Genomic DNA, 14697 nt, shown 5'->3' on the forward strand with positions numbered 1-14697 from the left:
AACCTCGGTGGTTTGACCCCACTCTGTCTTTCCAAGCCCAGATCAAACATAGCACCAAGACCTCCTTCTTTCACCTGAAAAACATTTCCCGACTGAAGCCCTCACTCTCAATTGATGACACCAAAAAACTGGTTCATGCACTCGTCTTCTCAAGACTAGATTATTGCAATGCACTTCTCTCCGGTCTCCCAGAAAAAACGGCTTTAAGACCTTCTTCTTTCGGCAGGCCTTCCAATAAACTTTGAGCATGGTACACCTGGGGCACTGCCATTTCTATGGCTATCTCCGACTTTTATTTTATTTTATTTTTAATTTTTTAATCTCTCAAATTGTATCAGTGTCCTTTGCAGGCGTTGCAGGCCGGCGACTGGCTTAGGCCGTCCTCGGCGTGGTCCGGCCCCAGGCACTGGAAGCACAGGCGGTGCGGATCAGCCCCCGCAATTAGGCCAGGGCATGTCGGAAAGGTCCGGTGTTCGAGTGTTGAGTCCATGCTTTTCTTATTTCTTTCTTTTCTCGTCTTACTGCTCAGGTTGCCCCGGGGCCGGCTACGTTTATAGAAGTCTCAGTGGATGAATGCTTGCATATGATCAAGGGGTAGTACCCCAATGAGTCCAATAGAGGGCGGAGCCTGTGAGAGATACAGTATAACTGCAGGCTTCACATGTTTGTTATAGAAGGTGATATTTCACTTTTGTGCGCTCATAATTAAAGAACCCCAGCTTCTTTTTATGCATGTATTTTAATTGATGAGCTACAGATCCACTGTATTTGAAAAAGACAAAGGAATAGGTTGACAAAAGAAATCATTTATGTGGAAAATAGACAAAATCTTTTGACAAAGTATTGTTTATTTGTTGTTATTGTGTAAAAAAACACTGACAAAGTCATGATAGCTGTAAACCTCAATGTAAATGTATCCATCTTATATATTTGCTTACTTACCAGGCACAGTCTATTGGACTCTCCGGTCTTCTTGATGATGGACAGAACTTCTGCAACCTCCACAACCTGCTGTCAGGTGAGTTCAGGATCACTTGAAGACTCTCCCCCATGCATGCTTTCACAAATGTATATATTGGTATAATTCAACTTTTTTAAATCTAACATTTAAAGACATTATTGATTAGAATGATCTAATTTGGTCTACTTTATTTTTTGCAGCGAGCGGCCTCCCGTTAGAACCGGGCTTCATGGAGATAACCACTGAATGGAATTGCAAGGGCTACAAACTCGCCACCTGTGAAGCCGAACCAACTGAGAGTCCTTTGAATTTGTAAATGTTGTTTTTCCCAAGTATATAACTATTATTTTATATATTATACATACCTCTGACTGTAGGGTAAAACAATACAATGTTACCATTTCATTATGCTTTGTTTCTTTTTTTGCATCTGAACATGGAGGGAGCCACACCTTGATCAAAAAATGGTTTTATCTATAAGTCACTTCTCTCTAAGAAAATCTTTTTGCTCTCTTTTTCTTTTGTGTTTGGGGAAATAACTGTGGAGAGTGTGCAGTCCTGTCTCCCTTGCCTTCTACCTCCTAAGGTTTTATTCAATTGCTCTCATGAAATGATTTTTCCCTTGAGCGAGAGGCCGACGTTTTTTCTTCTCCCAAAAACTGTTCAGAAATCATAGATAGATCCTAGCCTGGTTTGTATCTGCCAGAATATTCAATTTTGTTTCATTCTGTGACCCGGTAAAGATAGCCAAATCGAGAATATGAATGGTTTGTTGATGTGATCTTATCTCACATGAAATTATAGTGTACTGCTTAATTATCTCACATGAAATTATAGTGAAATGATGTGTACTGCTTGGCATATTCAAAGACCCTGGCCCTAATGCACTGGAGGCAAACAATATTCCCTAAACTAGAAGTCAGGGGAGAGAGAAAGAGATGTTCACCATCACACAGGGAAATACAGTGCTGTGCAGGCGCTAACGTTTCAATTATACATTTCCGTAAAAGATTTCCTTCACTATGTCTTACAGTATCTCTACTCCCCTGATAAACTGATGAAGGACTTATTGTGAGGATCAGTAGAGGGCACTAGTGCAGCGGCAGTCTTTCTTCCTGCAGCGGTCTGACTTTACAAACACCACGGCCCCTGGTAGACCAACACACACACACACACACACACACACACACACACACACACACACACACACACACACACACACACACACACACACACACACATGCAGTTAAGTCCCCCTGAGAGAATAAATAAAGCATGAGGCACTCTGATCCCACTGGGTGACAGATGTCATGTTAATCTGCTGATGGTCCGATGGCTGTAATGGACCTGCAAACATTGTGTTTACCGTACAGAATGCAAAGCAACGTCAAAGTCACCCGCTCAGATGCTTTATGAGAAAAGATGACTGGATGTTTGAAGAGCAAAAATATCCACATGGACTTGTAGAGGGGGAAACAACAGTGTTCTCGTTTGTCAAAATAACATGTTGTAAAATATCATGGATATTTATTTGTAACTAAGGATAAAGGGTTCTTTGTGTAATGTGTTTTTATTTATTTTGTCAGAACCCTTTTCCTATTTGTGAGGATTACCTTGATTATTATTATTTTTGTATTTATTTATTTTATTAATGTAAATTAAATCTGGGAATAAACAGACAAAAAATATGTAAACAAAATCAGTGGTTTCAACAAGTCATTGTGTGTCTGATATATGTCTTCCACGTATAAAAGCGGTTTGAAAAATGTTAAATAATCCTGTTTTGTTACCATCCATGTTTGCTTGCTTGCTTTGTAGCAAGCAGTTAGCATCTTCCTTGCCTTTCTTGTATTGGCACATGAGCTGAACCTTGTGACAGAAACGCACATCCCGTCCCTCTTGTGCTCTCACGTGTTCATGTGCATCTTAGTGCGTTTGCACAATACTAAAAATAGAGACCCACTTGTAAAAACTTTGCTCCATAGCACTACTTGTTCCCCAAAAACCTTATTACCTTTGAAGAAGACGAATTTCCCTTCGCTATTTTCATACACGGCATCAATTTTGGGAGGCAAGCCTTTCCAGAAGTAGTTGATCTGCATGGGGTAACCAGGGACCACCGAGTTGTCCCGTACCCTCCAAAACCACTGGTCCTGTAGAAACACATAAGGTAGAATCATCATCATCATCATCATCATCATCATCATCATCATCATCATCATCATCATCATCATCATCATCTTCTTCTTCTTCATTGTTGTAGCCATGTTTACTCAGGCTGATGATCTCCTCTACCTTGAACACAAAGAGCTCCTGCCGCAGGATGGCCAGGGTGTTGAAGCCTCCGTCACAGATGTTGGGTTTGGAGTTGGGGTTGGAGGGCTTGGCCCCCTGTGGAGGGCGATGGGGTCTGGCATGGCGTTCATTCTTACGGGGGTCTGAAGGAGGGTGGAAGCGAGGAGGAGGGACTGTGGGCGGGGGTCTGGTGGGCTGCGGGGCTCTATCTGGTGGACCTAAAACGATAAAAAAAAGGTCTATAAACTTTTTCTGCGTAAGGTTGATACATGTATTTCCCTTACGATGCTAAATATGTTTACTTTCTTTTTTTTTACCAATGCACCTTTAATGTTGGCACAGATGATGCGTTCGTTGACTCATGTTGGCTGTCCTCTTTAACAGCTGACAAATGTTGCTTACTGGCAAATTACCCAAAATGACTGAATGTTTCAGCAGCTTTTGTAATAGTGACTAAGTCAGTGCAGGGCCTCTGTTTTTATAACATTTTGTGATATGGCTTCAGGAAAGTAAATGTAACATGGCTCTTAATCTGCTGTCAAACTATTAGAATTTAAAGAAAAATACATTTTTTATGTCAATGTCTAGACAGAGACTATAAGAAATGTAGCAGAGGGTTACCATAGATTTTCTGGATGCCCTGTAGGTCATCGTGAGGTAGTTTGAAGTTCTCTGTGTCCATGTACTGGTAGAAAGGAGCCATGATAGCGGTCGGGTCATTCGAATGTTCCAGACCGAGGGCGTGGCCCAGCTCGTGGACCGCAACCAAGAACAGGTCGTTACCTGGAGGGGAAAAGAGGGGAAATGATGTTAATGCCAAAAAAAACTCTATCATATACAGACAGTACTTATATGAGGTGGAGACAAATGCATATGACTATGTTTGCTGTGATCAAACAATAGAAAACATGCAGAGACACACTTCATTAACACAAGAGATAGGTGGTGATAAGCACAGAAAAACATCATTAATAATAATGTGGGCCTTTACGTTTCATCACCTGTATCTTCCTTGAGATAAATTGACTACCTTAGGGTTTTGGATTATGGGTTGGACAGAACTGAGCAATTATTTTACTTATTATAGGAAACCCATTAAACACATAATTGACAAATAATAGGTTGATTAATCAACAATGAATGTAATCATTATTTCCAGTCCTCTGATGCACACTGACTTCCATTGAGCTAATGCGGTGCAATGTAGTGCAGGTAAAGGTTTTTGGAGGTAAATTGATTTTTTTGTTGTTGCTCTAGATATAAATATGCCCCATGTGAGCAGAGGGACACACTTATGTTATGCTCAAGTTACCAGAAAACAGTGTAAATACAAACATTCATGCAATGCACCTGAACACATTGGCATAGCACAAGGAAAGATTATACACCTATTCCATATCACATTAAAACACACGCAGACAAATGAAAGAACAAAAATGCCATGGTCAGTGTCTCTGGTCAGTGCTCAGCTCATGGTGTCAACTTGATTTAGAAAGAACAACACCATTTACGTACAGCTTGCGACTGAAGCTGTTCCCAGGAGATGGTTGCCCTTTAAAACATGATATCCACTCCTGCCAGCAGCGCAGCACAGACCCACCACTGACCCTCAGCCAGCAGCTAAAAGGTTACACCTCCCCTTCCCCCATTTATCTTACACAAGCAGCCTCTTCCACCAAACCAAAAAACGTCTACCATAAAGACTTAAGAGACAGGTCAGAGCTACCATTAGCACACATGTCAACATGCAACATTCACAATTACACCGCTGTGAAAGCCCATTAAAGGTTGCACAGCTTCCCAGACCCATAAGCAGAGAAAGGAGCTTCAGCACTCCACATGGATAACCATGGGACACTGCGCAAGGGTGAACATGAATTTGAGTTGGGAGTCTGAGACAATTACCATTGGAGAAGGAACACAAAAGAGAGGGAGACAAGGAGGGGAGCTGATGGGTGGCAAGCAGTTCCCCAGAACAAACACAGTGTAAGTTGTTACCCTCCTCTTCCACTAATGGGAGGATAAAATGTAAGCGTACAGCACGAGGGTATTAGCAGGAGCAGCAGCCTGGTGGTGCTCTGACAAGCCTGGCGCCCCGTAGGTAGGGTAATTAAAGCCTGTGTGGATGCACGGCTGAGGAAGGCCTCTTCTCTCGTGCACCCTGCCAGCATCCACACAGGCAGGATGGCTTTCATTAAAGGATATGTGGGCCACTGTTACAGTATATCTTAATTTTTAATTTGAGCATAATCAATAATAACCTATCCTAACTTGATCCATCAAAACATTATCCAAAACACAATGACATAACGAGATAACAAAGTTAAACCAAACATTACACATAACATAACAATACAAGCCATGCTAACTAATGTGACTTAACCTAATCAATCCATAGTAGCATACCATAGCAAATAATGATTACATCATTAGCACGACATAATGTAACATCACATCACATAAGATAAGATAATGTCAGAACTTAAAATAACCAAACCTAATCTAACTTGTATAGTAACATTTTACACTGTAACATAAAATAACATAATAATTTAACCAATACCCTAATTTTACTTATAACACCATCTAACCCATAACAATCTAACCTCAGTTAATATACCAATAATCACATAATGTTATATAACATAACAAAGCACAACACAGTATAAAATCACATACGATTAAACAATATGACATAATCTTACATGATAACCTAATTTATATACCTATAATATCCATAGCTCAACATAACTTATAATTACTTATTACACAGCTTCGGTCAATTTGGATATTTCAGAGGTTGTTAATACTCGTTAACACACCACTGCTAATACAATATACCGATAATAACATAATGGTGTATAACATAACAAAGTAAAGCACAACATGATTCAACCTAATTATAAACTCACCTAACTTTACCTGATATTCCCATTATAGAATAACACAACATAACATCATATCACAATATTTGGATAGATTGTAATGGTATTCATTTATATATCTCTATTTCTTTATACCACTCTCTTCAAGCACACCACTGAGCAAATTCACTAAAAACAGAATGGCCATAATCATTTACCAGCAAGCAATGTCTTAAAATAGCCGAGCTTTCTCTCCTGTCATCTAAAGAGCTTATTATGCAGGGGAAAAAACATCAAAATCCTGACAGATGGGGCGATGCATCTTAACAGAGCACAGCCGATCAAAGACATCTCTGCATTCTTTGTTTTTGGTTAAGCATCCCTCCTACCGTGCCCTGTGATACCATCTCTGTTATTTTGCGCTCCTGCCAAGCCATCTGCATTTTCATCTTTTGCTTTCCATCAGCCCTTATCTGTGTCTCCTGATGACTCTCCTTTCTTCATTTTCTCAATGTTCCTCACATCTTCAAAACCACTTTACCTGTTTACATACCTGCCAACAATGCATTTAAAAAACGTACTTACTTCCTTTCCTATGCTTGCTAATACTCTCCAATGAACTTCTCCGCTGTAGTTACTCCTTACTTTCAATCCGTTATTTGTATATTCTTGTGAAACCCCCTGACCACCACCACTTAATCTGTCTCTAAAGGTTTAAACACTCCTTTTCTTTCACTTACCATCATGGTTTGGGTTCCCTAGGGTCCATGGCTCATCTGAATCAAAGTGTGTGTCCCCTCCTATGCCTGGGCCCGGAAAATAGGCGTGGGCGAGAAATCCCCCTTCCCCATCGAAGGGAGAGCTGTCACCATGAAAACCCGAAGCGAAGATGATGGTGATGTCCACGTCACGCCTGCCAGTCTCCAGAGCGCTGTACGGAACGGCCTCAAAGCGTAGGGGAGTCACACCCTGCCACACGTCAAATGCTCGCCGGATGGCATCGTGAGTCTCCCTGGCGCCCACCTTAGGTGTGACATTTTTTATGCTGTGGGAAGAAAGAAAGCAAACGGAATAAAGTATCTGCAACAAGGGAGATGATACAAAGCTGACAAATATAAAAGCTTTTTGGCATCGTTATTAAAATGCCAATGTTAATTAAGTTTGATTAAAAAGAAAATAAACCTCAGTAAATTGCATTCCACATGGAAAATATTGAGCAGGTTCATATGGTGCATTCACAGTGAAAGATGTACAGGAATCGTACAGTATTATGGCGACTATGGGGAACAAAGCAATCAGCAAAAGCCAAAATAAAGTATAAACTGCATCAACCCTGCGCCTTGTTATTCCCTTCAACTCAAAGGAAAATGTTTTACTGTTATATGGGGAGAAAAGTTGCACTTGACACAAGTATTTCAAGCCCTGCAGCTTTTACTGAACTTTTAACACTGCAGTCGTTATCAGTCCCTAGCAGGCAGGGAGGAATGGGAAATCTTCTCCCTCTCTCTCCTCTCATTTTGGTGAATAAAGTGCAGTCAGCAGCAGCGTTGGCTCAACACTGATTGACATTCCATTAGGAGAGGTGGCTCATCAATTCAAATTCGTGCAGGAAGGAAGGATTTGAATAAATTGACAGTGTTATCGTCCATTACTGCTGTAACCTGTCAATTTGCAGTTGTGCCAGAGAACCGTTTATCAGGACCACTCAGAACCTATTAAAAAGCTGCAGCTTATTTAGGCGAGATAAGATGAGAGTTTTAATATTTCCGCTGAGTTCACGTCCAATTTACACTCAGGATTTTAAACTGTTTTTCTATGAGGGAGAGGAAAGCCTCAATCTTCATGCTCCTCACCTAAAACTGTTATGTTTTGTTAAAAGAATACATAGAGAAGGATTAAAAAAAAAAACCTGCCTGATTTCATTTTGCATTTTGCCAGCAAGCTATTTATAAACCAGAAAGTAAACATAATCATAGCACACAAGGGCGCATCTATTTGTGAATCTGAACGTGTGATGTTGATGATATTTTGGTGTGTGTGTGTCTGCCACCAGCATGTGTGACGTATTTGCACTGTCTCTATGACAACTCAGAGCGTGAGATCCCAGGTGGTTAAAGAAGAGGAAGTGAGAGACAGGCTGAGAAAAATTAACACTGGCAAATCTGAAACCTGCATTAGAGGCTAAGCTCAATGGTCACCATGACAACTGTCTGTACTATCTCTCACCTGTAGGTGATGTGTGTACGCTGCCACTTCTGTCCTGTCAGTGCGTATCTCCGCTTCCGTGACCTCGCAGCAATCTTAAACTTGTCCGGTACTCCACAGCGAGGCTTTTGCATCCAACTTAGAGAAGAGAAGAGAGGCGAAGAGAAGGTGATATAAGTTTGCAAAATATAAATTAGGAGGCATCACAAGAAAAACAAAAGTGTACTTAGTAGTTCTCTTGGTGGACATTGAAACAGCAACAAAACATAAAGGAAGTGGTGTGCAAAATATATCACTAAAACTACTGCAAACTACAGTCATCAATACAAGTGCAGGATTTCATTCTCAATGAGTGCTGAGAGAAAATCAACTTTCATGTTTTCTCATTCATAACACATGAGATTATCACAAGTACAGAACACACATACTTTGACACATAGGCAAAACATTAATTCTCACCTCAGTGTGATATCACTGCATCATCATGCAAAATGAGAAGAAGGAAAAGTGTTAAAAACCTTCGCCTGGGGTTGTTTCAGGCGAGGTGATGGAGGGTGAAATGATCAGCTCTATTTCTGGCCTTCACTAATTCATTAAAATATTGATTCCTTTTGCATGTTTAAATGAATGAGTGGAGCATTTGCATCAATGTGTCATCAATGGCCTGCCCCTCACAGTTTGAACAAGCACGTGTGCATACTCACTCCTTGGTTTTCTCATCCAGTGTCCCTGTGACATTGAGACCATAGACGCGCTGCATGGCAGCGATGGCTGAGTGCAAGGTTTGGGCCGAGCGCAGGACAGACATTCCCGGTTCTGTGCGGGGAAGGTAGCCATACCTCTGTAGCCATCCCTGCAAAAGGTGAGAAGTCAAAAATATTTGGGTCTTCATGTAATGCTTATTTCAAGACTTACTTTACCCTTTTTAAGATATCTTGGATACAGCAGGAATAATGACATGAACATAGAGTAGAATGTGATAAGCAATAACATGTGTATTATAAAATAGCATCCTGGATATTATGCATTTGCGTTTTGCAAGTTTATTCAGATAATTAATTAGTTATCAACTACAATGTATGTATCAACAGAGCTGTCAAAAGTGAAAGGATATCAAATAAGCTGCAGCAACTTTGAGTCTGATTATGTTTGGTCCCAGATGTAACTTCTTCAATATATACTCTTTTTCAGAATTCATATTTCACTTGAAACTCGAAGGCATTCTGGTTCAAATACAAACCACATATATTCATTGGGGTAGCTAACTCGAGGGTACAGTAGCTGTTTAATGAGGGCAAAGTACTATTTGTTTAGTTACCCTACCGAGTATTTCCCAGTAAGAGGCCAGTCCCATAATAGAAATCAATAAGAAAATAACTGCAGGGCAATTATTCTGCATTTCACAAATGGCTGTGAGAGGACTAACCATTAGTACTTAATTATCGCAAGAAAGCCAACTGCAGTGAGAATCAGCTTCTGTGGTTATACTTAATGTCCCAGAAGCTTCAACAAGGTGCTTCATATAATTTGCAGGTTAATAATCTATTGTATGTCTTTCCAGCCATGGTTTTAATGTGTCTGTGTATACTTGCTCAGAGGCTCCTTGCACATCATTGCGACTGTTTGCATTTGAATCTCTTTTAGTGACCTTAGTCAGTGTTTATGTCCTGGGGCTGCTCTCTTTTGCCCTGTACTTGATACAGAGAGTTGGAGCCCGGGCGTCATGCAGGGGTCATTTCTAGATTCAATCCTGATGCTGGGAGGCCACGAGGTGGCCACGCCATGCACAGCTGTCCGCACGCCACCCAGCTGCCTCCACATCACTACAGCCATGAGATATGCTCCAGCTAGCTAATCTGACTAGCTGTCTCCTCTGTCCATCCCTCCCCCTTCTGCCTCTATCCCTCTTTCTGCTGAGCTAAACGCCTTGTTTATCCTTTTTTCCCTCTCTCCTGTGGGCGTGTTTCCTGTGTGTGTTGTGTTGTTCCAAAGGCACAGATCTCAAATAGATATTGGGCAGATTTCAGTCATCCATAACATTGAATAATGATGTGTTTGTGTGACTGTCAGCCTCAGCATTTTTTTTTTCAGAGTAGTGTAAGTGAGCCAGAGGTGAGGAGGAAAATGACATCAATTAATTAGGTACAACAAATCCTATTATGCAGCTTGTGTGTGCATATTTGAATATCCTTTTAGCACTGTGATGCTGCTAAAGAATGTCTGACTGAAAGCTGGCCTGTATAACAATATCCAGCAGTGAAAGCATCACCTCTATTAAAATAGACTCTTCTCTGGGTGGCACATTTAGGATCACTGGGCTAAATCAGCTCAGCACACGGACCGCAGTGTAATAAAATGAGCACCCTTCTGTTTCATTGCACTCTACAAATGAGGAATGCGCGCTATGTTCGCCGTTCAGTGCGTGAGCTGTGCTGATAGGCTTACAATGTATGCATGTTATGCATTATGGTAATTGTTCCCACGGATAGCATTGGGAGTCGATGCATAAAAACATATATGTTTTTCCCGCTGAGGCACATGATGTGGAGGAGAGAGCACGGTCATTTATGATAACCGGGGAGGGAAGGCCATTCATCTTACCTCAACGCTGAACTGATGATGATCCTCCTCTCCGGACACAGCACACGAAATCCAAAGCAAAAAATGCAAGCAGAATGCTGCCGCGTAAAAGCAATCCGATGGTTTTCTTTTACTGGAGGATACTAAGGTCATAATGACCTGTTTTTCCCGAGTGTCTATTAGAAGAAGCCGCCCGTCTGCTTTGGCTCCTGTGTCAAATTAAAAGCATCAGGCGAGCTGTCAAGGCAGATTCACATGAAAACGAGAAAAGGCCCCAGCGTTTTGTAAAATCCCGATGGTGGCTTCAAATGTTCCGATGTCAAGCAGAGATAACGAGACATATTATGTCCGCTGCCCTCGCCATTCCTATTTACATCAGGGCTACATCTATCCAGCAGCATCAATGGCCATGTACAGTACCCAGTCTGCGCAAGATAGGCTCCCTCCCGACTCCACGCCTGCGCTTTGATTTCTCACACAGCGCATCGCCGCTTGGCAGCATCATGAGAGCTGCCCTACAGAGTACAGGAGATGAATTGCATTCCTCAGAACTGCCTATACGTTTGACTTTCACATTGCCACGTCCATGTCTCTGTGCACTTTGAAGCACACATGTGCAGTCAGATGGTTTTATCTTAAATTCCTGGTAGTAAACAAAGGGGCCGCTGCAGCCAGATTATGGACTGATTCCTAAGCTTGTGTCAGTGCACAAAACGATTATTTAGCGGTTTAAAAAAAGTATATTTTTGTACACTGACAGATTTAGGTAGCAAGTCTATAATTAACAACATGTTGTATGCACCTTTCAATAATCAATTATCTGATTTTAGTCAGCAGCTTGTATGTGCAGATTTTTGACATCAATATATAAGCTAATTTAACTTGAAACATCTGCCCCACCCCTGTGTTGCGCTCTGGCCTGCAGACCCAGAACAGACAACCTAACAGCTTCCTAAGACATTTATAGCTCCTACATCTCTTTATAGCCCAGATATACAACAACGTGCCTGAAGCAAACGAACCACGAGATGGCGATGTTTCCTTGAGGAATATGGCCGTCAGCTGTTGAGGGCACAGGACACACCACAACCTGAATGAACCCCACATGAACCAATGAGCCGAGAATTTGACATTGATTTGATGTGATTGACAGACAGTCAATGTGAAAAGGAGTGAAGAACAAACTATAGACAGAATTACACAACAAGAACGTTTTTAACTTACAATAATAAAATCCTTCCAAAAACAAGAAGCCATTTACTCATCGTCATGTGAACGATGACTTTAAATCTGGAGTTGCCCTGGAAAGAGGTTGTCTACCTGCAGATAAATCAACATTTCACCTGATTACATCCATGATCTCATTCCATCAATCACTTGTACAACAGAGAGTTGGAATGAACATCATCTGCCAAGCTGACACATTTGTGGTTTGGCAGGTTTCTTTTGTGTCAAATGCAAATTTGCACTTGAAGCCAGTCTGCTACCGGACAATCTTAGTGACTCAGAGTTTCCTGTAGCTATGGACACTTTCTCAACTCAGACTTGAATGGATTAAAAGGACTGTCTGTGCCAACCTTTACCGGAAAAGTATGGCATCAATCCACACACCCTAAACCAGAATGTGCACCAAACCGCTTCAGTGGATTCTAGTCAGGGCCGCCCCTGGCCAACTTGGGGCCCCAAGCAACATTGTGAGATGAGCCCCCCCACCCCCCATTATAATCATAATCATAATCAATTCAATAATATAAAAACTATATTATTTCATTATAATATAGTTGTAATCAAGACAAAACATGCTTATGACATGCTCAAAAACTGATATCTCTTAAATCTGTATTCAAATGTAGTTCAATCAATAAATCAATCAATCAATCAATCAATCAATATTTATATAGCCCAATATCACAAATGTTACATTTGTCTCAGTGGACTTCACAGTTTGTACAGAATATCAGTATGACAATACGACACCCTCTGTCCTTAGACCCTCACATTGTACAAGGAAAAACTTCCGGAGAAAACCCACAGTTTAAAGGGAAATATGGGAGAAACCTCAGGGAGAGCAACAGAGGAGGGATCCCTCTCCCAGGACGGACAGACGTGCAATAGATGCCGTGTGTAAATTGAAAAGATAATACATTTGCAACATAGGTAGTCCAAATGTTTGGAAATGCATGTGTGTATAATAGGAAGATGAATCCACGAGGATATCCATCCAGGACTTATGATCCAGGACCACAGCCACGACTCAAGATCCAGGACTCGCGATCCATTACACAGGACCGCAGGATCATCCATGACTCCGGATCCCGGCGTATATAGACACCAAAAAGAAAGAAATTTGGGGAAGCTGGGTTAATCGGAACATGAGAGTACACAGGTATAGACAGAGAGAAGTAGTAGACGGTTCGACTGTGTAAACACCAAACCGTCCAAAGAAAACACAGTTTACGTTTAAACGTGAACTTCGGTCAGACGATGGCCTGTTAGAATCACTGAGTCTCAAAGGACATCGATACCTGTGAAAGAGTTGAGTCTGAACTTACCTAATTTTCCTGACAGACACGGTTGGAAATGGCCTTTTCATACCGTAGTTAGGTGTGTGGGATTTGGTCTTACACGTGGTTTGGCGAAGTCACCTAAGATCAGTCCCGGCGGGGACCGGTTGAACCCCGGGGTTCGTTGTAACACTCTACTCGGGGGGGTGGGGGGTAATATTAGTATTAGTATTAGTTAAGTTATTATATTTTTGATATAATAAAGTAATATTATATCAACATTAGTTCTGTTTTGTACGAATACTGTACGAGTTTTTGACTATAGAGAATTTAGACATAAGTTTACATCAAGTTAGTTATTTAGTTAGTTAGTTAGTTAGTTAGTTATAAATATATCGGGTTATAGTGTTTACAATGTAAACAGAGTCACCTGAAGTGTCAAACATGTCTTATAGTCATACTGTTATGCTGTGGGAGACAGGAATCTGGGAGTGTAACATGTTCCTTTTTGAAGGCCTCTTTTGGGTGTCAAATTTCCCTTTATACCCTCTTTGGAGTCCCTCTCGTTGTCTCCTCCCTAGGGAGAGGGTCCTGCCTGTCTGCACGTTATCTACGGCACACATTTAACTTTTCTATTATGTAAACGTTGTATCCATCAGGTTTACAAACCTTTACGTACACACATATTATCCTTCTACTTAGGTGCTCCTATAGGTAGGTCCTGAATACTAGGTCCTGGTGTCGGTGCTGAGTTCTAGGTCCTGAGCGCTAGGTAATGTGTCCTGGCGTCCTAGTAGGTACTGAGGCCTAGGGCCGCATATATCTGTGGTTTTTCTTTCTTTAAACCCCTTCGACCCAATTAGCCTTGTACTCTCATGTGTCCATATCTGTCTCTCTTCTTCGTTCTTCACTTCCCACAGGGGGGCTGTTTGATTCCGGAGTATAGTCGGTTTTGATCCCCGACTTAGATTAGTCGGGAAATGTGATATGCAAAATAGTTTTTCCTTTCAGAATTCGCCGTGAGAATTTTTGCCTATCGCCCCAGACGGCAGGCCGGTTGTTTGACTTTGCGACACAGGTGTTTTCACCCCCTCGAACATTCCCTTTTCCGAGACCCGACGCGTAAATGAAAACTTCTCTGAGAGCCCCTTGTTGGGGTGTTGGGGACGTAGAACCCTTTGCGGTTACGGGGATCAATCCTGTTCCATCCATTTACGTTCAAGAAATTTCCATACTCCGCCGCGGTAATTCCCCAAAAAATCCGCTCTTCTTCCTTAAAATTTACAAT

At 41.5% G+C, this 14697-nt stretch overlaps 1 protein-coding gene across 1 annotated transcript; it reads right to left on the minus strand.

The window, feature by feature from the left end:
- Positions 1-334: 334 nt before the first annotated feature.
- On the minus strand, positions 335-11350 carry mmp16b (matrix metallopeptidase 16b (membrane-inserted)). Its single transcript, XM_010767657.1, has 9 exons — positions 10927-11350; positions 9030-9178; positions 8347-8463; positions 6861-7165; positions 3878-4039; positions 3257-3474; positions 2953-3114; positions 943-1008; positions 335-406 (listed from the first exon to the last, which is right to left on the minus strand). Exons 1-9 carry the CDS (start codon positions 11056-11058, stop codon positions 335-337), a joined length of 1383 nt encoding a protein of 460 aa, XP_010765959.1. The 5' UTR covers positions 11059-11350.
- Positions 11351-14697: the final 3347 nt, after the last annotated feature.

Source organism: Notothenia coriiceps, unplaced genomic scaffold (genome assembly GCF_000735185.1).
Source record: "Notothenia coriiceps isolate Sejong01 unplaced genomic scaffold, NC01 NC01_scaffold00004495, whole genome shotgun sequence".
Classification (NCBI taxonomy): domain Eukaryota; kingdom Metazoa; phylum Chordata; class Actinopteri; order Perciformes; family Nototheniidae; genus Notothenia; species Notothenia coriiceps.